Source organism: Pseudomassariella vexata, assembly GCF_002105095.1.
Source record: "Pseudomassariella vexata strain CBS 129021 chromosome Unknown BCR38scaffold_5, whole genome shotgun sequence".
NCBI lineage: Eukaryota > Fungi > Ascomycota > Sordariomycetes > Amphisphaeriales > Pseudomassariaceae > Pseudomassariella > Pseudomassariella vexata.
Genome location: NW_024467960.1, coordinates 2503966 through 2529925, shown reverse-complemented (window position 1 = coordinate 2529925; position 25960 = coordinate 2503966). Strand labels below are relative to the sequence as shown.

General features: G+C 51.3%; 6 protein-coding genes across 6 annotated transcripts; 5 read left to right on the top strand and 1 right to left on the bottom strand.

Moving 5' to 3' along the window:
* Window positions 1-1376: 1376 nt before the first annotated feature.
* On the top strand, window positions 1377-6612 carry BCR38DRAFT_484132 (uncharacterized protein; the record flags this gene model as incomplete). Its single annotated transcript, XM_040863714.1, has 4 exons — window positions 1377-1463; window positions 1543-1914; window positions 1965-6200; window positions 6253-6612. 4 exons carry the CDS (start codon window positions 1377-1379, stop codon window positions 6610-6612), a joined length of 5055 nt encoding a protein of 1684 aa, XP_040717483.1.
* A 1877-nt stretch (window positions 6613-8489) lies between these two features.
* On the top strand, window positions 8490-8963 carry BCR38DRAFT_338921 (UPF0041 domain-containing protein; the record flags this gene model as incomplete). The annotated part of the gene is made up of 2 exons (XM_040855656.1): window positions 8490-8575; window positions 8702-8963. Coding segments are annotated over 2 exons (348 nt in total), but the record flags the coding sequence as incomplete, so codon positions are not given.
* Window positions 8964-13477: 4514 nt separating this feature from the next.
* Window positions 13478-17121, top strand: BCR38DRAFT_339400 (pyruvate carboxylase; the record flags this gene model as incomplete). Its single annotated transcript, XM_040855700.1, has 2 exons — window positions 13478-13657; window positions 13720-17121. The coding sequence occupies 2 exons, from the start codon at window positions 13478-13480 to the stop codon at window positions 17119-17121; spliced, it is 3582 nt and encodes a 1193-aa protein (XP_040717481.1).
* A 942-nt stretch (window positions 17122-18063) lies between these two features.
* On the bottom strand, window positions 18064-19665 carry BCR38DRAFT_430534 (uncharacterized protein). The gene is made up of 5 exons (XM_040860041.1): window positions 19379-19665; window positions 19291-19299; window positions 19142-19213; window positions 18786-19091; window positions 18064-18734 (listed from the first exon to the last, which is right to left on the bottom strand). The coding sequence occupies exons 1-5, from the start codon at window positions 19400-19402 to the stop codon at window positions 18516-18518; spliced, it is 630 nt and encodes a 209-aa protein (XP_040717480.1). The 5' UTR covers window positions 19403-19665; the 3' UTR covers window positions 18064-18515.
* A 244-nt stretch (window positions 19666-19909) lies between these two features.
* BCR38DRAFT_484128 (60S ribosomal protein L11) lies at window positions 19910-20566 on the top strand (the record flags this gene model as incomplete). Its single annotated transcript, XM_040863713.1, has 3 exons — window positions 19910-19921; window positions 19988-20126; window positions 20190-20566. 3 exons carry the CDS (start codon window positions 19910-19912, stop codon window positions 20564-20566), a joined length of 528 nt encoding a protein of 175 aa, XP_040717479.1.
* Window positions 20567-21556: 990 nt separating this feature from the next.
* Window positions 21557-23886, top strand: BCR38DRAFT_430529 (Alpha/Beta hydrolase protein). Its single transcript, XM_040860040.1, has 6 exons — window positions 21557-22153; window positions 22261-22405; window positions 22468-22602; window positions 22679-22759; window positions 22812-22985; window positions 23080-23886. The coding sequence occupies exons 1-6, from the start codon at window positions 21708-21710 to the stop codon at window positions 23845-23847; spliced, it is 1749 nt and encodes a 582-aa protein (XP_040717478.1). The 5' UTR covers window positions 21557-21707; the 3' UTR covers window positions 23848-23886.
* The last annotated feature ends 2074 nt before the right edge of the window (window positions 23887-25960 follow it).

The following is a 25960-nucleotide window of genomic DNA, read 5'->3' as shown; positions in this document are numbered from 1 at the left end:
AGGTAGCTCAATTTTTTTGCGGACGCCCAAGACCACTGAAGTTCCTCGAACAGAATGAAGACGAAAATCCCAGCGAACAATCTTGGGTGCGGTGCTTCCCTGTCCTTATTTGGGCAATGGGGAGGATCGCAATGATTGAGCGCACATCTCACGTTAGATCTGATCGGTTCAAGTAGATTTTAGCAGGTCAAACGTTTCTAGCTGCTAATTGCTTTGTCTGGGAAAAGTCCAAAGAACTTGGAAAGAACCATTGGGCTGCATCTAGCCATTGCGAGCTTAGTGTCGTCCTACATTTGGTCGGAGGGCTGATGTCTCGGTAGATTGTGCTTCAAAAAGTTGCAGAATGTCGCAGAGGTACCACTACGGCCCTCGAGAGTTGTGACATCCCATAACTAGATGAACTTGCTTGCCATTCGATAGAATCTCACAATCACCGTTCCCTCCCTAGGTGATGGGGCACAAGCGGATCTCTATATTGGTATAAGTATGACCCCGACGAAGCACTCCATCAAGCCCCCAAAGTAGCGACTAGAAAAGCAGTTCAAAGTTACATACACAAGTACTACACAAGAGTAATCCATGATGGACAAGTGATCGTAGGTGTGGTTCTGTTTGGATATGGCTATCTGCAGCATTGGAAGATTGGGAGACTTCGTTCTTCGTAGATTGGGGTCTGCAAGCTCGTAGGGTATAGAACGCAGTCTTGCATGTTCTCAAACACCAAACAGCTCCGGGGCTGGACACCAGGCCTGGTTTTCAAGTGGAAGAGTCCAATCTTCCAAGAAATAGAATTGAACTCGCACTTTGAGCTTCAGATGTTAGCCTCAGGACCTGCAGTCGCCCATCCAAAAAGTGGCTCGTGCATAATCATCAGCTAGCAAGGTTGCAGGCTTGGCACTCCTTTTGCGACACCTGGTCTGTAACTTTCGACCTCCAAATATTCTCAATACTCCTGTCTCCCCCATACAACACTCCCACCTCCCTTTACACGTCCCACACGCTCTCATCAAGGCATTGTACAGTATTGTCTGCCATTGCCGCGCCCGTTTCTTTGCCCGTCATCTTCGGGGCTGTACGCGCGCGTGTTTCCCACGGTCCTTCCTGCCTTTTGACAACGTAGGCTTCTACATAATCAAATCCCTGGAGGTTCTTGCCGCGACTACTTAATAACATCAGCCCTGTTTCCCTTTCTTTGGACCTTCAGCCTCACGAACTGCTCACGAGTCCCATTGACGACACTGGAAACCCCCAGTCGGACACCAACCTACTGTTGACGGCGCCTTTCTCGACCTGAACAGCTCGAACAGCTCGGCTACGATCACCACGATCAACAGTTAATAGCTCGCCTTTCACATCATCCCATGTGAACCGACACCATGGCGCCGCTTCCCATCAAGTTCACCGAGCTGTTGATGCTCAACAATGTCGGTGTCGATGCCTCTGCCATCGGATTCAACTCCTGCGTAAGTTTAATTCCATGCCCAGTCGCAACTGGGCCTCAAATCGTACCTCTTGGCCAGCTACTGACTTCGATGGCTACAGACATTAGAATCAGACTCCTGGATCTGCATACGAGAAAAGAAAAGCGAGACTGCTTCACCCGAGGTTGTCATCGTCGATTTGAAGAATGGCAACAATGTCACCCGACGCCCCATTAAGGCCGACAGCGCTATTATGCACTGGACGAAGCAGATTATTGCTCTGCGCGCCCAATCGAGAACCCTGCAGATTTTCGACCTCGAGCAGAAGCAGAAGCTCAAGTCTGCGACGATGAATGAAGATGTGGTTTTCTGGAAGTGGATTAGCGAGTCAACTCTAGGCCTTGTCACGGATACTGCCGTCTTCCACTGGGATATCTACGATGCATCCCAGGCAGCTCCTGTCGAAGTTTTCAAGCGCAATGCCAACCTCAATGTACGTGCAGTTTCAATTATTGCACGCCGCGAAGGCTAACACTAGACCAGGGCAGCCAAATCATTAATTACCGGATTAACAGTGATGGCAAGTGGATGGCGGTTGTTGGCATTTCGCAGCAAAATAACCGTGTCGTTGGCAGCTTGCAACTTTACTCCAAGGATCGGGGCATCAGCCAAGCTATCGAAGGTCATGCTGCTACTTTCGGCACATTGCGACTCGAGGGCGCGCCAGCCGATACCAAGGTCTTCTCCTTCGCTGTCCGGACCGCTACAGGTGCCAAGCTCCATATCGTCGAAATCGATCACCCGGAAACGAATCCCGTCTTTCAGAAGAAGGCAGTGGATATCTACTTTCCGCCAGAAGCCACGAACGACTTCCCTGTTGCCATGCAGGTCTCCCAAAAGTACGGGGTCATCTACATGGTAACCAAGTATGGTTTTATCCATCTCTACGATCTCGAGACAGGTTCGACTATCTTCATGAACCGCATTTCAAGCGAGACAATCTTCACCACCTGCGCCGACACGGATTCCACGGGTATTGTCGGCATCAATAGGAAGGGACAGGTGCTGTTCGTCTCAGTTGACGACACTACTATGGTTCAATATCTGCTGCAGAACCCTGCCAATACTGAGATCGCCATTAAAATGGCATCAAGGGCTGGTCTTCCTGGTGCTGATCAATTATACGGCCAGCAGTTTGAGGCTTTGTTCAGCCGTGGTGATTACGCAGGAGCTGCCAAGGTTGCTGCCAACTCCCCACGCGGCTTCCTTCGCACCACCGAGACCATCAACAAGTTCAAGAACCTCCCAACGGAGCCTGGCAAGATGACCTATATCCTACAGTACTTCGGCATGTTGCTTGACAAGACCACCCCTCTGAACGAGACCGAGACTCTGGAGCTAGCTGTACCTGTGCTGTCACAAGGTCGTAAACACTTAATCGAGAAATGGTTGAAGGAAGGCAAACTCGATTTTTCGGAGAAGCTAGGAGACCAAATCCGGATACATGATATCAACTTGGCTCTCACGGTCTACTACAAGGCCAACTGTCCTCACAAGGTTGTCGCAGCTCTTGCTGAGACGGGTCAGTTCGAGAAAATCCTTCCTTACGTCAACCAGACTGGTTATCAGCCAGACTGGATCAGTCTGCTCCAACACATCGTTCGCGTCAACCCCGAGAAAGGTGCCGAGTTTGCGAGCGCCTTGGCCAACAATGAGGGTGGCTCCCTGGTTGACATTGAACGCGTTGTCGACGTGTTCCAGTCCCAGGGCATGGTTCAGCAGGCGACCGCTTTCTTGCTCGATGCCCTGAAGGATAACCGTCCGGAGCAGGGTCATTTGCAAACTCGCCTCCTAGAGATGAATCTGATGAATGCGCCTCAAGTCGCTGAGGCCATTCTGAGCAACCAGATGTTCACGCAGTTCGACAAGGCTCGAATCGCCACAATGTGCGAGCAAGCTGGGCTGTACCAGAAGGCTTTGGAGCTCTACGAGGACCCTGCCGCGGTGAAGCGCGTGGTTGTCGGCATTGCTGGGGCACCAAACTTTAGCATGGACTGGCTGGTCAACTTCTTCGGCCAGTTGTCCGTCGAGCAGTCCCTTGACTGTTTGGATGCCATGATGAAGGTCAACATCCGTCAAAATCTCCAGTCTGTTGTCCAGGTTGCCACGAAGTACTCTGACCTGCTGGGTCCCACGCGCCTGATCGATCTATTCGAGAAGTATAAAACTTTCGAGGGTCTCTACTTTTATCTTGGCAGCGTTGTCAACATGTCCGAAGATGCCGATGTCCACTTCAAGTACATTGAGGCTGCCACCAGAATTGGTCAATTTGCCGAGGTTGAGAGGATATGCCGAGACAGCAACCACTACAACCCAGAAAAGGTCAAGAACTTCTTGAAGGAGGCCCGACTTGCCGAACAGCTGCCTCTGATCATCGTCTGCGATCGATTTGACTTTGTCCATGATTTGGTTCTATACTTGTACCAGAACCAGCAATTCCAGTCTATCGAAACCTACGTACAGCGTGTCAATCCCAGCAGAACCCCCCAAGTCATCGGTGGTTTGCTGGACGTTGATTGCGATGAGAACATTATCAGGAAGCTTTTGAGCACTGTCAACCCTGGTTCCATCCCCATCGACACTTTGGTTTCCGAGGTTGAGACCCGAAACAGGCTCAAGCTTCTGCTTCCTTTCTTGGAGGCCACCCTTGCTGCAGGCAACCAGCAGCAAGCTGTCTACAACGCCCTCGCCAAGATCTACATTGACTCCAACAATAACCCCGAAAAGTTTTTGAAAGAGAATGATCAATACGATACTATCAGTGTGGGCAAGTACTGCGAGAAGCGAGACCCGAACTTGGCGTACATTGCCTATCAGAAGGGACAGAATGACTTGGAGCTGGTTAACATTACCAACGAGAATTCCATGTATCGTGCCCAGGCTCGGTACCTGCTGGACCGTGCTGAGCGGGAGCTATGGCTGTTTGTCCTCAGCGAGAACAACATCCACCGCCGTTCAGTCATCGACCAGGTGGTTGCCACGGCTGTTCCCGAGTGCACCGATCCGGCTAAGGTCTCCGAGGCTGTGGCCTCCTTCCTGCAAGCTGATCTGCCTTCCGAATTGATCGAGCTTCTGGAGAAGATCATGTTGGAACCTTCGCCGTTCAACGATAACCCCAGTCTTCAGAACCTTCTCATCTTGACCGCGGCTAGAGCCGACAAGAGCAAGGTGGCAGATTACATTCAACGCCTGGATGCCTATGATCCGGATGAGTGCGCTCAGCTTTGCATTAATGTCGGCTTGTACGAAGAGGCTTTCGAGATCTACAAGAAGGCTGGCAACCAGACCGCGGCAGTTGCAGTTCTCGTTGAGCATGTTGTTAGTATCGACCGCGCCAGTGCTTTTGCCGACGACGTCGATTCGCCCGAGGTCTGGAGCAAGGTCGCAAAAGCACAACTTGATGGTCTCCGAGTCACGGACGCGATTGAGTCATACATTAAGGCTGGTGATGCTCGCAATTACGAGGAAGTCATTGAGGTTGCGACTCATGCCGGCAAAGATGAGGATCTTGTCAAATTCCTTCGCATGGCCCGAAAGTCGCTGAGAGAGCCAGCCATTGATACCGCTCTCGCTTTTTGCTTCGCCCGGCTTGATCAGTTAGGCGAGCTGGAGGACTTCCTGCGTGGTACCAATGTTACCAACATCGAGGAATCTGGTGACAAGGCAGCGAACGAAGGTTTCTACCAGGCTTCCAAAATCTTTTACACGAGCATCTCGAACTGGGCAAAGCTGGCCACCACTCTCGTCCACCTTGACGACTACCAAGCCGCCGTTGAGTGTGCACGCAAGGCTAACAACATCAAGGTATGGAGGGAAGTGCATGGAGCCTGCGTCAGCAAGAAGGAGTTCAGACTTGCCAAGATTTGTGGTCTTAACCTAATTGTCGATGCGGAGCAACTGCAGACTCTTGTCAAACAATATGAAATGGAGGGTTTCTTCGATGAGCTCATCGATCTGCTCGAGCAAGGTCTCGGTCTCGAACGTGCTCACATGGGCATGTTCACGGAGCTTGGCATTGCCCTGTCCAAGTATCACCCCGACCGACTTATGGAACACATCAAGCTCTTCTGGAGCAGAATGAACCTGCCTAAGCTCATCCGTGCCTGCGAGGAGGCAAACTTGTGGCCTGAGCTTGTGTTCTGCTACTACCACTACGACGAATTCGACAATGCTGCCCTTGCCGTAATGGAGCGCGCGGAGAACTCATGGGAGCATCAACAGTTCAAGGATATCGTCATCAAGGTTGCCAATCTGGAGATCTATTACCGTGCCATCAACTTCTACATGGAACAGCATCCCTCCCTTCTCACCGATCTGTTGCAGGCTCTTACGCCACGCATTGATGTCAACAGAGTCGTCAAGATGTTCCAGAAGTCTGACAACCTGCCTTTGATCAAGCCCTTCCTGCTCAACGTCCAGCCCCAGAACAAGCGGACTGTCAATGATGCGATCAACGACCTTTTGATCGAGGAGGAAGACTACAAGACTCTCAGGGATTCTGTCGAGAATTATGACAACTACGATGCGACAGACCTCGCCAGCCGTCTGGAGAAGCACGACCTAGTCTTCTTCCGCCAGATTGCTGCTAACATCTACCGCAAGGCGAAGCGCTGGGAGAAGTCGATTGCCCTGTCCAAGCAGGATAAGCTGTTCAAAGATGCTATCGAGACCGCGGCTATCTCGGGCAAGTCTGAGGTTGTCGAGGAGCTCCTCCGATACGTAAGTTCTCAATCTCCAAGCTTTAGAGATAACATACTGACCGTTGCACCAGTTTGTTGACATTGGCAGCAAGGAGTGTTACGTCGGCATGCTGTATGCTTGCTACGATCTCATCCGACCTGACATTGTGTTGGAGCTCTCGTGGCGACACGGCCTTACCGACTTCGCAATGCCTTACATGATCAACATGCTTTGCCAGCAAACGAAGGAGCTTGCGACTCTCAAGGCAGACAATGAAGCTCGCAAGGCAAAAGACAATGCCCAGGAGAAGGATGATAACGAGACTCCGATCTTGGGTGGCAATCGCCTCATGATCACGGCCGGTCCAGCTGGTGGTGCGGGTAGAGCCTCGCCTGCGCCATTCGGGCAGACCAACGGCTTCGCGCCTCAGCCTACCGGCTATGGCTTTTAGAATGGACTGGCGCCTCTAGTGCTAGTGCCAACTGGCCATGCATGTCCGCATCCCGGTTTTGTCCCGGTTCAGGTTCCAGAGCAGAAAAGTTCTGGCCACAACACGCTACAAGGGTGCGACGCAGACACTGACTTCGGTTAAGCCGTAACTGTTGGGAACAATTATCCAAACGGAGCTCGTGGCCATGTGGTGTGCGCTCAGCATTTTGCGTTGTGGTAGAAAAGTATTCTTGCTTTTTTGTTCTTCAGAGTGGATATTTGTCCCCGGCGGGGCTCTCGGGAAACGCTGGAGAGGTGGCATTGATATTCCCATCGATTACTTAGACTGCGCCGCCTAAAGTGTGACCACTTACATATTTCCGATGCCATAGTCGGGGATCTTGGACGCTTTGCGTTTGATGTGCGCTTACAGAACCTGTATGATAGTACAATATGGGAATGTTGTTTTTACTGATTGTTGTTGGTGATATTCCTTGGATATGAACTATAAGATTGGCCACTAATGAGTCCATTCTCTCAGACCAAGGTACAACGGATGTAGAGGAAATGATCTATGCCTCCAAATATCTGAATAATATTGCAGTAGGAGGCACCGATTCACCACGTCTGACGTCTATTTGCGACAACAGGCGAGTTTTGATCAGTTTGCCATGTAAAGCTCCACAGACCGTAGTTTGCTGGCCTCCAGGCTACACGGTGTGGATATTCTTGATGACACCCTCAACTGCTGCGGGACATTGATATTATGTTGCTCTTCGTCACTAATGCGATATTGTTTAGGTCCTTCTAGGCTCTAGCATCTCCGATATCACTCGGAGAAGATCTTATAAGTAGGCACTGAATGTGTCTTCTATATTTCTACTTTTATACTGGCCGTGGTAAGAGCACCGCTACTGGTCTTATGAGTGTGTATCCTGGTCGATCTGACCTCACAGGACTCAAGTCACGAATATCAGGATTGATTTCGTGCCAAGTCAGTTGTGTGGTTCAGATCTCTTTTGATGGTGTTTTTTCTAGAAAGCTCAGCTATTTCCGAAGCTACGAAATGTTGCTTAAGAGCAACGATGTAGCCAATCAGATCCTCTGATTTGGATCCACATGAGGCCCAAATAATAATTGAGTTGAGTTATCACGGGCTGCCGGTTCGAACTAGCTGATATCTAGGACTAAGTACTTACTATGAAAGAAATGAAAATTTGATAAACGATAAGATATCCATTTTGATGCCTGCGAACGACAGCATCGCGGTCAATTGTAGAGAGTGAGGGGAGCACGTGACGTATTTCCTTCCCCCGATGCAAGGTTCGGGGTTTCGCTGGCCCCGGCCGGCCACCCCAAGTTTTACTTACCTGGTCGGAACTTCGACTAAAAGTCGCATTCTGACGTTACTAGACACCACACCTTATAAGTGCAAAATTTCCACCTTGCCCTCAACCCATCCACGTCCTGCCGACCGTCCCATTAACCGCCCACGATGGCCGCCTTCTTCAAAGCCATCAATGCCAAGATCCGGTCCAACCCGACTGTGAGCTATGTCTGCTCGACACGTACGTGATTGACTTGACTTTCTTGCCTCGATCAATTGAGTTAGACGGACTTTCTCCGTTAAATCCGGTCCAGTCCTACGATACGTTGATAAGTGCCAACTGTGTCGCTGAGCATGCCGGATCGCCAGAGTCATTGGCGGGATAGATATAGCGGCGCACCAAGTAGTGTCTACGCACGTGTATAGGACTACAATACGTGCAGCTGTCGCAATTATGCCGTCGCCTTTCTCTCTGTCTCTCGCCCAAGTTATGGCTTACGGCGGCATGCTCGACGATATACAGTCTCACTCTCGAGCCATATTCATCATCTTCCTTGAACCACCATGCTAACAGACGCAAAACAGACTTCTGGGGCCCGGTGTCTAACTTTGGCATTCCCGTCGCCGCCGTCATGGACACGCAAAAGTCTCCCGACCTGTACGTTTGTTCCTGCCTCTCTGTCTGCCTACCTTCCTGCGCATTGTCTCTTCCCTGCTGCTCGCTGCTGTGCGCACTTTCCTCCAGATCTAGTTCCACATGAACTGACACCCGCCGTTCCTGCAGGATCTCGGGCCAGATGACCTTCGCCCTCTGCATCTACTCGGCCACCTTCATGCGCTACTCCATGGCCGTCACGCCCGCCAATTATCTTCTCTTCGGCTGCCACTTCATCAACGAGGCCGCCCAGCTCACGCAAGGATACCGGTACCTGAACTGGCACAACTGGGGCGGGAAGGAGAAGGCGGCTGCATACGGGGCGGTGGACCAAGCCAAGGACAAGATCGTTGCAGCTGGGGATAAGGTCAAGGAAGCTGTGTCGAAGTAGAGTGGCTTCTTCATGAGGCCTTTTTTCGTGAGAAGATAGAGCGAGCGACCGACCGACGGTCTGCATATAGAGGTATGGGTTCGTACCCTGCGGTAGACGGATGGCCCGTGAGCTGAAGGCTGCGCGTCATGACGAGGCGATATTGGCCAGGAGTGGTCTTGTATTTCTATATTGCATCGGAAAGGCTTTGGTAGTTGCCCGTGGCGATGGTCTATAATTATATCATGACTATTCATCTTGGTGGCAGCAGCCCTTCCATCTGCCCGGGGAACATTTAGATCTGAGTATCCACGCTAGAAATGTGCGCGTCTTTCGTGGACTCGTCGGGGAAGTCATCCGGAGTTCTAGCTTTGAAGCTTTGAAGCTTTATGGCATGGCTTTGACCTTGTGGATATACCAAAACTCACCGAGACAGTAAGTTAAGGGCTCTGGTGTTAATTGCAACCAGCCCGCAGCGTCGAAATCTCTGGGCGCGATCCGAGCCAGTTTCAACCTTGCCAGCGTCACAGTATAGTACTGACATTTATAGTCGCAATGACTTTTCGAAACTAACCCCGCTCTGCTATACTCTGGTGTCGATCACAGCTAGAAACTTCGGATGGTGCCCGAGCTCCTGGTCATATACAGCACCTAACCTAAGAAGACTACCTTCAAGGACGAAGTTGTCATTGACACAAGAACGAATTACATACAGAGGGCTTTCATAAAGCCGCACCTTCAGAGTGGATGTAGCAATTTTCTAGCAGGGCTTAAGAATTGTTCTCTTCCTCTGCGTGGACTTGGAAAGAGACTACAGTTAAGGTGACCATAGACCCCCCCAGTTGAGCCGACCATGACCTCACGTGATGTTAAAACACTGGGTCCAGGTGACCATAGTGGGGTAGATAATCCCTCTATTCTTATTAGTTGAAAATATGTGAAAATTGGGTCTAGCTGACCATAGAATCGAATTTGAATTGAATTTGAATTCCGATTTCGATTCGATTCTGCTTTCCCTAGTAATAACCCGTTATCCGCTACTTCTTCCTCGTAATTCAGCTAATCGTTCTACGTAACGATACCGTCATACAAGGATATAGTGAGTATATTTCTAAATTAACTTCGAATCAATTTTAAGTTAATTCTTTTTTAGCCCTAATATTACTTCTATAAGGATAGTATTACTTACGTCGACGGTGTGAAGGTCAACCCTCGCAGACTCACTACAACCAGGTGACTTACAGCTGGAACACCTGCCGTGGCAGTGTCAGATGGGAAGCCAATCATAACCCTTGTAGGAGCCCCGCCAAGCGTGGATGACTTAGTCGCGCTCCCTCAAACCTAAGTTGTCATCTTCTTTCCTTCGCTCCTTAGAGTAGAATCTTCGTCGATAGCACCTAATCGAGGTCTATACCAATGCGATGCAACCCAGGTCGTGACATCCACTATATTATCTTTACTATTGCTACTACAGATATCTTCCCTATTATCTAAAATACCCGCTCTATATTTAGAGGTACGTACTTATAGTTATATATATACTACCGGAAGTAGTAGGTATACGGTAATAGAGCTTAATAATAGCTAGTACGACTTTATCTTCCTATATTATATAGAATTAGTTTAGAATCGATTAAGAATCGATTAAGAATCGATTAAAAACCGATTTAGAAGTACTTACGTCGTTAAACTCGAATAGTAGTATACTAAGTAGCCAGTAGTGTGTGCCGTCTGTCACGACCTGGGTTGCATCGCATTGGTATAGACCTCGATTAGGTGCTATCGACGAAGATTCTACTCCAAGGAGCGAAGGAAAGAAGATGACAACTTAGGTTTGAGGGAGCGCGACTAAGTCATCCACGCTTGGCGGGGCTCCTACAAGGGTTATGATTGGCTTCCCATCTGACACTGCCACGGCAGGTGTTCCAGCTGTAAGTCACCTGGTTGTAGTGAGTCTGCGAGGGTTGATCGTCACAGTGGAATCGATTTAGAACTAATTATAGAATAATTTCGTTATATTTGTACTAGAGTTACTAGGAAAAATCTCTACGGATTTAAAAAGAAAAGTGTGGTCGGCTTTTATCACGAGCACCCCATAAATATTTGCTTAAAGTGGGAGTTGGTCGGCTGAACTAGGGGGTCTATGGTCACCTTAACTACAACCACCTTGGAAACCGCCGGAATATACTCCGAGTGGGTCCTTCGGCGAAAAGAAGTCTGCCCGGAGTATGGACACGGCTACCTTCATCAAGGCGCCGATCTCGAAGGCCTACGAGACGAACGGACCCGTTTGGAAGTCGGGAGAGAAACGCGTAGTTGCACTTGGCGTTTTTCTGATATCTTTTCGAGAGCCACCAGGACCAATTACTACCTGTCGAATTATTCCAGAAGGGTTCCAGGTTGAATACACCGTTGAGTCGGGCGGGTAGCTTCCTGCAAGGCGAAGCAAAAACTATCCAGTTGCGTGGTCCGAAGCAGGGAAACAGGATAAAACATCTCACACATAGCAAGATGTGGAGTGCCGGACATTATCATTCGGCTCACTCGTGCTGATTGAGAGATACGCCAATTACACAGTCATCGCAATAAAGATTTACTCAGCCTTGTCTGCCGAGGTCGGATCTGCTCAAACCCCCCCCCCCTCTCCCAAAAAAAAAAGCGAAAAAAAAGTTGCATCCTCAAGCCTCACGATGTCGTCAAACAGAATACAAGACACTCACGGCAAAAGGTGTTCTAGTGGATCGGACGCGGCTTCACGCATGAGATGATTCACTTGGCAAGTCTCAATTGCCTCGTTTCACGGCTGGCAGGCTTCGATGCTCGTGTTGTCACGCCCAAAATGTTTTGGTTTTCCACATGATAATACCGCGACTGCCAGTTGGCAGCTATTGTGAGACACGCGCAGCGGCAGAAACCAGGTTTTTTGTCTAGGATGGACAGTTATCGCGGTACTACTACCATGTGGCCAAGAGGCCGAAATGGGGACGGGGCATGCGGGCCAATGCCGAAGTGATTTGCGAGAGATCTCACGGAGTTGTGACTCTGAAGTTTCCAAAGCGAAGCATGCGGGCCGGCATGTCCTTGTCCCACCCTGGCGCCAACGGCAAGGACCTCTGTTCCGCTTTGGAGGGACAAACAAATAGGAGCCATCGTCGGGATTCGCAACAATAAGAGCCTTCAGCGCCATTCTTCCAGCTCGGCGGAAGGGACCATTTTCAACATAAGATCACGTCCATAACCTAGGTTAAAACTCAGCTCGGTCCTTGAGACCGGATGCAACTTACATGCTTGCTCGTTCGATGGGATGGCCAGGGACGAAAGCGTTAGTCAAATGGAATTCCGCCCCTCATCATTGGATCCAGAGGTCTGGAGTCTATCAAGCTCTTGTGGTTGGTCAATCGATTTTGCTGTTTGCCTTCTTTTCTTTAGCGACCAGGGCCCCAGTATGCCCACTGTCTCATGGTTGCGTCACGCTTTAGCAGAAGCTAACGTAATAATAGTATTCATCACCACGCACCGACTGGCGGGGAGCATTTGATTTCCATTCGACCAGGGGATAGCTAATCTAACCCCCAATTCCAACCCCGCCAAACACCCCGAGCAACAGAAGCAAATGTCTGTGCAAGCAAGCACAAGCCCCGCGATCTCGCAGCTTTCGGTTGGATTACCGATTTCTGAAAACTCCAGGGCACTTGCACATTTGCCATGGCAGAGCGATCAACGCAGACAGCTACGATCCACATGATATGTTCTAGCAGTGAAACCAAGTATCCTCGCTCTAGCATTGTCGGTCGTCGTTGACTGCGCAAACATGGCAAGTTTGCGGTGAGTGACAGCAATCGGCACAAAAGATATGGAAGGCGCCTGTCAACTGAAAGAACCACTATCAGCAACTGCCAACTGCAAAAGAGCTAAAAGAACCAGCAAGGTTGCTGAGTTAGGTCCAACGCAAGCTATGCGCGAAGAACGCCGAGCGAGCGGCAATCCATGGATGGCTGAGGGGATTATGGCAGTGGGCGATGAGCGACGTTCCTGTCACCCTTGTCTGTCACTGGCTGTTGGGAGTCCAAGCTAGTCCGACTGGGCCTTGCTTAAAGACGCTCATCGGCCCCCTCCATCGAGTCATAGTTCCTCCATTGTTTCTATTCTACACAAGGTATATTGCAAAGTGTTTGTATTCGCGTACCGCTGCCCTTGAGCTGTAACGAAGAAGTCACTTGCATCGTTTCACCAGCTCGAGTTGTGTTGCGCCTTCATCTATTTCGGGGTTGTGTCAAGGACTCGAGTGCCCTCTGGTACCACACCCCACGCTCCTTCCCCGTAGCATCAGCTACGTCAGCTACGAGCTTGAGCTCCTTCCCGGGTAATCTACTATTTGAGCTCTCGAAACCCCCACCAACAAAAACCGCAGCGATCGAGGGAGCCCTTCGTCCTGCTTACTCCCAACTTCATCTTGCATCCTCATCGACCGCCTTTCCCGACTATCGCTTTTGCCCTTCTCTCTCAGTTCGTCAATTGCTTCTCGGATTTGCACCATGGAGGACCTCAAGGCCCAGGCGGCTGCCCACCCCGTGGAGGAGGACCCCTTTGAGGACGGCATGGCACCCAAGGAAGCTCAAACAGTCCACCACATCCGGGCAAACAGCTCTATCATCCACCTCAAGAAGCTGCTGGTTGCCAACAGAGGCGAGATTCCCATTCGTATCTTCAGAACGGTTGGTTGTTCCCGCAGTTCCTTCATATGTTATGGCTTGCTAATGTGCCATGTGTCTTGCAGGCTCACGAGCTTTCGCTGCATACCATTGCAGTTTTCAGTTATGAAGACCGGCTTAGCATGCACCGCCAAAAGGCTGACGAGGCTTACGTTATCGGCAAGCGTGGACAATATACACCAGTCGGTGCATATCTGGCCGGCGACGAGATCATTAAGATTGCCTTAGAGCATGGTGCACAGATGATCCACCCTGGCTACGGCTTCCTCTCTGAAAACGCCGAGTTTGCCAGAAATGTCGAGAAGGCCGGTCTCGTCTTCGTTGGGCCTGCGCCCGAAGTCATTGATGCCCTTGGCGACAAGGTCTCGGCTCGAACGCTCGCAATTGCTGCCAAGGTGCCCGTCGTACCCGGCACTGAGGGCGCAGTCGACAAGTTTGAAGATGTCAAGGCCTTCACGGACGAATATGGATTTCCTATCATCATCAAGGCCGCTTACGGCGGTGGTGGTCGTGGCATGAGAGTGGTGCGGGACCAGGCCAGTCTCCAAGAGTCCTTCGAGAGAGCCACCTCGGAGGCCAAGTCTGCCTTTGGCAACGGCACAGTCTTCGTAGAGCGCTTTCTCGACAAGCCAAAACACATCGAAGTCCAGCTGCTGGGAGACAATTTCGGCAACATTGTGCATCTGTTCGAACGTGACTGCTCTGTCCAACGCAGACATCAAAAGGTGGTGGAGATCGCACCGGCAAAGGATCTTCCGATCGAGGTTCGCGATGCCATCTTGGCGGATGCCGTCAAGCTGGCAAAGTCGGTCAACTACCGCAACGCCGGTACTGCTGAGTTCCTGGTGGACCAGCAGAACCGATACTACTTCATTGAGATTAACCCGCGTATCCAGGTCGAGCATACCATCACTGAGGAAATCACGGGCATTGACATTGTGGCGGCCCAGATTCAGATCGCAGCGGGTGCTACGCTTAACCAGCTTGGCTTGACGCAAGATCGCATCTCCACCCGCGGTTTTGCCATCCAGTGCCGTATCACCACGGAGGATCCTGCCAAGGGATTCCAGCCTGATACGGGCAAGATCGAGGTCTACCGATCAGCCGGTGGTAACGGTGTGCGTCTTGATGGTGGCAATGGGTTCGCTGGTGCGGTCATCACCCCACACTACGACTCCATGCTGGTCAAGTGCACATGTCTGGGCTCCACCTACGAAATTGCACGTAGAAAGATGTTGCGTGCTCTCGTCGAGTTCCGCATCCGTGGTGTCAAGACGAACATTCCCTTCTTGGCTTCCTTGATTACCCATCCGACCTTCATCGACGGCACATGCTGGACCACTTTCATCGATGATACCCCTCAGCTGTTCGACCTGATTGGTGGCCAGAACCGAGCCCAGAAGTTGCTAGCATACCTTGGCGATATTGCCGTCAATGGAAGTAGTATCAAGGGCCAGATTGGCGACCCTAAGTTTAAGGGTGACGTCATCCTGCCCGAGCTGCTCAACCAAGACGGTTCCAAGCTCGACGTCTCTCAGCCCTCTGCACAAGGCTGGAGGAAGATCATTGTTGAGCAAGGCCCCAAGGCATTTGCCAAGGCTGTCCGCAGCTACAAAGGCTGTCTGCTCATGGACACGACTTGGCGCGACGCTCACCAGTCGCTCCTAGCTACACGTGTCCGAACTGTCGACCTGCTGAACATCGCCAAGGAGACCAGTCATGCTCTGGCCAACTCCTACAGTTTGGAGTGCTGGGGTGGCGCTACTTTCGATGTTGCTTTCCGCTTCCTCTACGAGGACCCGTGGGACCGACTCCGAAGGATGCGCAAGCTCATCCCCAACATCCCCTTCCAGATGTTGCTTCGCGGTGCCAACGGTGTCGCCTACGCTTCGTTGCCCGACAACGCCATATTCCACTTCGTCGAGCAGGCTAAGAAGAACGGTGTTGACATCTTCCGAGTCTTCGATGCTCTGAACGACATTGACCAGCTTGAGGTTGGGATCAAGGCCGTGCAGAAGGCCGGTGGTGTTGCCGAGGGTACTGTCTGCTACAGTGGTGACATGTTGAACCCCAAGAAGAAGTACAATCTCAAGTACTACATGGAGCTGGTTGACAAGCTGGTTGCACTTGACATCGACGTTCTCGGTATCAAAGACATGGCTGGTGTTCTGAAGCCTCATGCCGCCACTCTTCTCATTGGCGCCATCCGAGAGAAGTACCCTGAACTGCCCATCCACGTTCACACTCACGACTCGGCTGGAACTGGTGTTGCCTCCATGGTTGCGTGCGCCCGGGCTGGTGCCGATGCTGTGGATGCGGCCACAGACAGCTTGTCGGGAATGACTTCTCAGCCCAGCATCAACGCTATCCTGGCTTCTTTCGAGGGGTCTGATCTTGACCCCGGCTTGAATCCTGCTCATGTCAGAGCTCTTGACAGCTACTGGGCCCAGATACGTCTCCTGTACTCGCCTTTCGAAGCCCACCTGGCTGGTCCCGATCCCGAAGTGTACGAGCACGAGATCCCCGGTGGTCAGCTCACCAACATGATGTTCCAGGCCCAGCAGCTCGGTCTCGGTTCGCAGTGGGCTGAGACCAAGAAGGCCTATGAGCACGCCAACGACCTCCTTGGTGATATCGTCAAGGTCACGCCAACGTCCAAGGTTGTTGGTGATCTTGCTCAATTCATGGTGTCCAACAAACTTTCGTCTCAGGACGTCGTGGATCGTGCTGGCGATCTTGACCTTCCCGGATCCGTGCTCGAGTTCCTCCAGGGCATGATGGGCCAGCCGTACGGCGGGTTCCCAGAGCCGCTGCGCACCAGAGCTCTTCGCAACCGGCGCAAGTTCGATAAACGGCCCGGTCTGTTCCTCGAACCAGTTGATATGAAGAAGGTGCGCACCGAGCTAGGACAGAAATGGGGCCAAGTCACGGAGTGCGATCTAGCAAGCCACCTCATGTACCCCAAGGTGTTCGAAGACTACAAGAAGTTTGTGCAAAAGTTTGGCGATCTGTCTGTTCTGCCCACCAAGTACTTCCTCTCCCGACCCGAGATTGGCGAGGAGTTCCACGTCGAACTTGAGAAGGGCAAGGTCCTCATCCTGAAGCTGTTGGCCGTCGGTCCCCTTTCGGAGAATACTGGTCAGCGAGAAGTGTTCTACGAAATGAACGGCGAGGTCCGCCAAGTCACCGTCGATGACAAGAAAGCAAGCGTCGACAACGTCAGCCGGCCCAAGGCCGACGCCGGTGACTCGAGCCAGGTCGGCGCGCCGATGGCGGGTGTGCTGGTCGAGCTGCGCGTCCACGAGGGCACCGAAGTGAAGAAGGGTGACCCTCTGGCCGTGCTCAGCGCCATGAAAATGGAAATGGTTATCTCGGCACCCCATAGCGGAAAGGTTTCGGGGCTGCAGGTCAAGGAGGGAGATTCGGTGGATGGATCGGACTTGGTGTGCAGAGTTACCAAGGCTTAAAAGAGCACGGGTGATGGAAGGTAGTGATGGGAATGAAAGGCTTTGGCGCACAGCAAGGGATGGCGTGTTTGGTTGGGATTGGGTGCTTGTTGACGGACGGTTGGCATGCTTAAGGTAGTTTACGATTGCGCCCTAGGTTCTCCTTTATTCCTATGACGAAATGGAAATGACAGTTGTACATCTCATAACGGAATCTTATTTCTATTCGTTTGTTGTAGTTACGAAGCCCTCGTTGTCCAAAGAGGTAGACACCTAGTGCCCTTACGTCACTCAGTATAGGGTAATTCAAGTGTCGTACGCTAGACTTCAGGATTCCCCCGGCTTTGTCTTCTTCGAAACTCGTAATAAGCACAAGACTACCGTGCCTTAGGTCAGGGGCTGGTTTGGGTGATCCTTTGAAGAGCTGCTGAAATTCTATGTTTTGTATATGGAATCAATCTTGTTCGGGGTTTGATTATACGAGATGCAATTATGTATGTATTAAAGGTAGCAACACGGGATGAACAAAACTGCTTGAACCTCTAGACTCGAATCCGGGATATCTTCTATAAGGGATCTATCTTGGCTGTTACGCAGACCAGTCTAGCCTGCTAGGGCTGTCTGATAAATGAATCTACTCATCCATAACCAATGCCCGATTATGAAGGGAGTAATATGCCTGTTGGGGCGGGTGGTTGGCTTTTTCCTATTGTTGCCCAGAGGAAGAAGTCAACCGTGAAAGACTAACGTACTTAGGTTTGCCATCTCACAGCTTGCGAGCCGGTTTTGGCTATCCATTGACTCTCTACATGTTGAGGACTTTTGTTGCCTTTGGCGAAGGGAAATGCAGTGATGTGTCAGATGGATGGGAGGGGGCAATTTACCTGCCTACCTTTTCTCTTGTTCGGTTGTGATGTTCTTCGAGAATCATCGGGAGTAAAACACAGTGCGGAAGGACCTTATGGATAGATGAGCTGCCTTTCTGGTATTTCAATGTGATAGCTACGTGACTATAACTATGATAGAATGGCTTGGGTCGTCACAACTTCTACATGAGATTCAGATACCCAAGCGCAGATTTTGTGGTGCCGTCGTCTTTACCGTTCAGTATGGATCACAATATCGAGATAATGCTCCAGTCGGTCCTAGACACATCGCCCTAAAGACCTGAGCACATGAATCCGGACTGGAACTATTGAGAACAGTGCGCTGTTCAATGATGAAGTATTCCTCGTCGAGCCTGCTTTGAATGTCGTATTCTCTAGGACTATCTCGCTAGAGTACATAATGTTGGTTTCACTGTCGCTTTCGGCCTGTTTCCAGTATTTCCGCGGTCCAAACGCCAATGGTATCCTTCTCGGCCCCAGTCATCTGGAGCAAATTTCACCATCACCGATCCAAACATCTTCCCGTTACTACCTTCGCGGTGGAGGGTTGAAACCCGGAGGAGGTGCACCGGGGAAGCCCGGAGGTGGCTGGAATGAGCCTGGAGCACCGGGGAAACCAGCCGGAGGAAAGCCAGCAGGGCCGCCGGGGAAACCAGGGGGAGGGCCGCCTCTACCAGGGAAGCCAGGAGCACCAGGGAACTGAGGGAAAGCGGGGGGGGCACCGGCTCCAACACCAGCTGCGGGGCCCTGAGTAAAATCAGTATGCAGTGCCATAGGTAGCTGGCAGGAAGAACTTACGGCGAGAGAAGAGGGAGCAGCCCCTCTTCCAGCAGGGCGGGAAACACCCGGACCGGACGCCAGTGCTGAGGGCAAACTGCTCGTGGTGCTCTTCCCTAGACGCGTGCTAGGGTCGGCAGGCGGCGCAGACTCTACGGAAAGGGACACGATCTGGGCACCGCGCACAATGGTGAGGCCAAGTGTGCGCTTCTCTTCCTGTTCGATTGTCTGGGTGGAGGGACCTGCGGCGCCTGGGGCGGAGGGCTTGTTCTGCTTCTTCTTGACGCGTCGGAACTCTTCGGTGTCGGCAAGAACAAGGTTCATGTGCTGCCATCAGTCAGCATGGGCGCATCGCTGGGTTGAATGAGGGTATGTACCTTATCAAAGGCAAGCATTTGTCCCGTCATTTGGCGGCCGTCCAACAAAGTGACTCTCATCCGGTAGTTGATCTGCGAAAGTTAGTACCGGTGGTTCGCTGGATTTGTGTCGGTCGCATCTCTTGTGAAGATTTAGAGGGATCACGTACGTAGCCCGCCTATAACAACATGTCTCGTCAGCCTGTGATGTCAACCTCGAAGCCAATGCGCTGAAGCGGTAGGGGGAGAAGCACTCACCATCTTGCCCTGCTTGTTCGACATGATGGGCTAAGAACTGCTCCGGAGGAGCGTCTCAGGTTTGGCAAAAAATTGAATTTGGTTTGTTTGAAGTCGTGATGACTTCAGCGAGGATCTCAAGCTGGCTGCGGGGGGAGCTGGCACTTTGAGATCTCGACTTTGGGTGGGTATGAGAGGTCAACAAAAATCCGCGAGGCAGCGATGTACAGCAAGGCTGAGTTGTTGAAGAAAGCTAGTTCCACTGCAGTCGAGTTGGAGCTCAGCAATTGGTCTAACCTTATTGGGAGTAGTGCATCGTTTTCGACCCAGCTTTGAATTTATTGGTTGTCAAGCCTCTGCATCAGCCACACTGTCGTAAAGTTGCAGACAAATTAGGGCAGATTTGGAAGCCCACTGCGAATTTTGGACTTTTTCCGACCAGTCCGCCCAACCATCACAGAAATTATTCCCTTCGAGATTCGATCAGCTCACCTTCGCCGACTCTCTTCGCCCAAACGACAACGACGGTCACTACTAATACCAACAGTCAAAATGGTACGCCCTGTTCTCTTGCGATGCTCTGGCATTGTTGATTGCGATAGAAATAAATGCTGACACTCCTTCCTACAGGCGGACAAGGCTCAGAACCCCATGAAGGATCTTCGCATCCAGAAGCTCGTTCTCAACATCTCCGTCGGTGAATCTGGTGACAGATTGACCCGTGCCGCTAAGGTGCTCGAGCAACTGAGTGGTCAGACTCCCGTCTACAGTAAGTTGGCCTGTTTTCCCTAGTGGAAAGCTGCAATCGATTGACCAACTCCCTCCCCAACAGGCAAGGCCCGCTACACTGTCCGAACCTTTGGTATCCGCCGTAACGAAAAGATCGCCGTCCACGTGACGGTCCGTGGCCCCAAGGCTGAGGAGATTCTCGAGCGTGGCCTCAAGGTCAAGGAGTACGAGCTGCGCAAGCGCAACTTCAGCGAGACGGGCAACTTCGGCTTCGGCATCAGCGAGCACATCGATCTCGGCATCAAGTACGACCCCGCGATCGGTATCTACGGCATGGACTTCTACTGCTGCATGACCCGTCCCGGTGAGCGCGTCACCCGCCGCCGCCGCTGCAAGGGCCGCATCGGTGCCAGCCACCGCATCAACCGCGATGAGACCGTCAAGTGGTTCAAGACTCGATTCGACGGTATTGTCCGATAAACGGGCTGCTGCTGATGGATGCGAAAACGAAGAAAAGGTCGAGGGAGAAACATGGATTTTCTGAGGCTCCTCACTTGGCGTTGGCTGGATGGCATTGATTCATGGGCGAATCTGGCAAGATAATGCATTCGTGTATCTTCGCGAACTCTCGACGAGTCACCCTCGTCCAGCAGACTTCTTATCAAGTCAGCTACGGCCTCAGAGACCGACCGGCGTTAAGCCGGCTTTTGCATTTGCAAAATTGAACTTGTGAATGAACATGGGTGGCTTTACTGTGATTTACTTGTTTTTTTCGATGAAGCAGCCTTGGGCCAGCTGGCCGATCGTCTGAGCCCTCACCAAGAGTCATGCTACCATGATGCGGGTGGTTGCGTGGTTTGGAATTTGTCGGCCATGAGGAAAAGTACCTAAGTACTCACATTCAGTGTCAAGCGACATTCGTCAGCAAAGTCGTGTTCTCATCTCACTCTATGGCCCATGGAAAGAACGGAACCAAGATTGCTTGGAATGATGGTGTACAATCGAATTGAGCCACCGTTACGATTTTCACTCGGTCTATATCCAGATCACACATAGCAACTATAGTCTACAAATCGGCATACCAGAGAGTATAGTTAATTGCTGCTCAGAATTGCCCTCAGATATGGTCAATATGCCGCCGTGGCCGAGGCAAGACAAGTAGATTAGATGATCATCGGATCCGATGGATTAGAGCTGCATGCTAATCTCACCGTACCACACCGAAAATCCAAGAGGGGAGGTATCCTGGATACTACCTAGCTCCGATCGGTGCACCGAATGCCGTGATTTTTATGTTATGCCATGAATTGAATACCGGCGTATTCTGTAGTAGCAAGGAGGTAAACAAGCAGGCCTGTATGCATGGGTAGCCAGCCGGAGTTGCGAGGCATTTACACGGTTCATTACACTTGGCTGTGTACTTGGTGATGCGGAAGCCGAAGCCGCTTGGCTATCGTACACCTTGTGGAACTTCATCGGACCTCAGAACCCGGGCTTCAACCCGAAGATTCGTAAACTCAAAATTCTCTTGTCTTGTAATTTCGTTTATATCGTGGTATAGCCATTCAGTGATGGTACATGAGCAGCAACAGAAAAGCTGATTCCGCAATCAGTTCTTTTCATGCCTCTGTTCGTCATCATGTCGATCAGACTAGCATGTACGGGACGTAGACTGAAGGTGCCGCACCTGGCATCTCTTCTCTTCCTTCTCTTCCTCTTCTCAGCGGTCCAAGCCCAAATCGACCCCCAAGTCACGGTCCTGAATGGTACCTACGCTGGTCTACACCTCCCAGAATTCAACCAAGACGTCTTCCTAGGCATGCCGTACGCCCAATCCACAGGAGGGCAGAACCGGTTCCGAATTCCGCAGGCACTGACGGGGTCGTGGAATGGGACTCGGGACGCTAAGCAGTATGGTCCCGCGTGTCCGGATGAAAATGTCGAGGTAGATGGGGTGTATGGGATGGGGGAGGATTGTTTGAGTATCAATATCGTGAGGCCGGATGGAGTTGAAACAGGAGAGGAGGTTTCAGGATTGCCGGTTGTGGTTTGGATTCATGGGGGCAGGTGAGTAATTTTTGCTTCTAGAGTTGTTGTGGCAGGGAAGGATGGAAATAAGGGGGGGTTGAACGGAGATAAAGAGATAATCGGGCTAATGTTTATACAAATGACAGTTACCAGGCCGGCACGAGTGCGCTAGATTATTATAACCTGACGTACTTGGTTCAGAGGTCGGTTGAGGTGGGCAAGCCGATTATTGCCGCTAGTATTAATTACCGGAAAGGGGGTTGGGGAATGATGTACTCGAGGGAGATTCAGGTAAGCCTCAAGATATGGCGGGTGGTTGTGATGGAGGGGTTGTTGACACTGAACGGAAATAGGGATCTGGAAACGCGAATCTTGCATTGAGAGATATGCGTAAGGGGCTCGCGTGGGTTCAAGAGAATATTGAGGCCTTTGGGGGCGACACCTCGCGGGTCACGATCTGGGGCGAGTCTGCAGGATCTTTTGCGGTTGTGAGTGTCCCCTTTTTCCAGCGGACTGAAGCGGATTGAACAGGGTTTCAGGGAGAAGTGAGTTGACAGTGTGTAGGGTCAACTGCTGCTGACTTATGGTGGCCGAACTGATGGGCTCTTTCACCGGTCTATCCAGGAAAGCGGCTCTGCTACAACAGTGAGTTTACCCGCATTGAGGATCGGAAAGATCCGGGCTAACAAAACTGTAGGCATGGTACAATGGCTCAGACTGGTACCAACCCATCTACGACAAGATCGTGGACCAAGTCAATTGTACCGACGTACCAGATACACTGGCTTGTCTCCGTACTGTCGACTACGAAGTCTTGTACCCCTTTATGGCATCCTCCAAAGTAAAGGGTCCAGGTTTCTATCCCACAGTTGTAAGCATTTCTTGTCTTTTTTTCTGATCTCACTATCTGATACTACCTTACTTCAATCTTCCGGACACCCCTTAACTTACACACCCCCACTCAGGACGGCGATATCATACCCAATTATCCCAGCATCCTCCTCTCCACGGGCAAATTTGCCCACATCCCGCACCTGTACGGCACCAACTCTGACGAAGGCACCGACAACGCCCCCTCCGGCGGAATAATCAACACCGACTCTGACCTCCGTACCTACCTCCAGCAAGCCACCGGCTTTGACTTTCCCCCCTCAGTCATAGACCACATCATGACCCTCTACCCCGACGACCCCACCGTCGGTATTCCCCTCAACACCGGCACCGAACGCTTCGCCGACAAAGGCTGGCAATACAAGCGCATCGCCGCCATACTAGGCGATGTATTCTACCACGCCCCTCGATTGTTCGACGTGCGGAATTACGTCAAGTACGGGGACGAGACGTATGTCTACAGATTTAACACGAGGGGATTTGTCAATGGCACGAATGAAACGTATACCGATTTGAGCGGGGAGATTGCCCCAGCGTATAAGGGGGTTGCACATTTTAGTGAGGTGGCGTTTGTGTTTGGGAATCCGAAATATGTTGGGCCGTGGTCGGATTATGAGTCCTTGAGTAAGCAGATGGGGGAGCAGTGGGTGAATTTTGTGTATGAGGGGAATCCGAATGGGTTGTACTTGCCAGAGTGGCCCATCTATGGTAGTCGAGGGGAACAGGGGGTGAATTTGGTTTTGCAGACGGAGGCGCAGGGGGGAAGTTATGTGGAGGAGGATACGTATCGGTTGGAGGGGAGAGAGTATTTGATTGAATGGGCCAGGAGGAGGCATGTTTAAGGAAGTGAGATCAGCGTTCACGGTTGTGAGCAGAGGATTGTTTGTAATAATTAATTGCCTTGGTGAGTTAGGTTTAGTGAGCTTCAAGTCTTGCCACGAGATTCTGTTTCTTAGCTCCCTCATTCTTCTATGCACCGGTCAAATCCTCATCCACTAGCATGACTTGAATGCTTATACGCAGAATCATATCCATTTCATCAAACATATCCCGTGGGTTATCCAAAGATAATTCGAGAAACAAGCAGATTCACGTAAATGCCAAAGATCTGGACGTGTGCTCTTCAAAGAGGCACCGTTAAGTGCAGAGCCAAGAGTTAAAATCATGGCAAGTATAACATCCGACTTGACGTACGTTCGAAAGTAAGCATAACTCCGTCACACGGCGGCTTTGAGGCTATTCCTCACCGGGCCTAGGATCCGACCCCTTGGTAGCCAATAGCACCTTGCCTCGCTGAGAAGGGGTTGCATACACATGCAAGGTGGTTAGAACGTGCCACAACCCAGCGCCCATACCCCGCTCTCAGCTCATCTCTCACATTCCTTACCGTGTGCCCTATCCGTTAGCCAACTTCCAAAGCAGCAAAAGTAACTAACTTAGTGAGGAGCCAAGCTAGCGTTGAATATGAACAGTCCCCCGCCTCTCCTCTGCCATAACACCCAGCGTACTTACACAAGTACTTGCACATTCACTCCCATAATGCCAGGCAGAATCAAAACAAGGCATCAAACCCGGCTCCTCGTCCAACAACGCCGAACCATTGTCCCCCAATAGTCCCCACCGCACACCTACCGGCTACACCATCCCTGACCGTACCTCGGTCTCGGAGCTAGGATGAACATGGAATGGCTACCGCTAGGGCGCGTAACTGCTCTCCAACGACGCAGCCGATCCGGACCGCCTCGATCTGTCACATGCTCATGGACGGAGATTTGACATGGCGCCTATTCTCGCAAGAGACGAAGACGGAAATGACGCATTGCCGGCCCACCTCCTTGACATCGGCACCAGCACGGGAGTCTGGGCCATCGAACTTGTGCAGCGCTATCCTTCATCCTGCGTCGTCGGGATGGACCTGAGTCTGATCTAGCCGCTCTCGTCTTCATGTCGAAAAATTGCACATTCGTTCGTGAGGATGCCGAGCACGGGGATAGGTGGGAGGCATTTGATCCCGGCTTTTATTTTGTGCACCTGTGCAACATGTGTACTTGTCTCCGCGAGGGGCGAGGATGGCGCGAAAAATCTCGGAAAATATGAAGCCGGGGGTTGGGTCGAGTATCAGGACTTCTCGATGGTGATGGTAGGGAAGGCCAAATGCGACAACGTCACGTATTCATACCAGACCCCATGGAGTTTCCCAAACTTAGCTCCAAGTTATACTTCATCCGGAGTCCGGACGCTTCCCCTACACTTCGCCAGTCCCTATCCTTGGCTATTAGAGTGTGGTATGTACGGATATTATCGTAGAATCAAAATGACTGGGTTGTCGTATTTGGCCGATTGTTCGCAATGAACATCTGTAGAGGATGGCGATGCGGACGAGTTGCTGTGGGCTAGTACGGGAATAGGTGGATGTGCATGACGATCGAGGGGGCAGCGGCGTTTGCGAGGGAAGATTAAGATTGCGCATAGGTAAAAGGACTGGTGAGTGAAACGTCTGAATGGTGGTGATAGGACCTTTATACCTGTCATTTCTGGTACACATGCTGGAATTGTCAAGACTGACATTGTAAAACTAGGCTGGCAGAAGACGGATTCGTTGATGTGACTGAGAGGTACTTACACCTCCGTCTTCCCTTTTTCGATTCCATGCCCATTCCATGGAGATGGCCGAGCCACAATCCGGTGTTGTCATCGATGACCAGCCTAATGTCACCCTAGGCCTCGGTTTCCTCTGAGCTCTCTGAGTACACCACAGCAGAGATGGTGTTATCCTGAATGGCTCATTCAAGTTATCCATCTCCGTACTGGGCGTGGAAAAGGGTCGTCTCTGCTAACAAGGTTGCATCGAGATAAACATTATTATTATCAAATATGCCGTAGGCTCGAAGCCCCCAGACCTCTACCCGTGCTCCCGTATACCAAACCGTGCCCTAATGGCTGGACTAAATACAT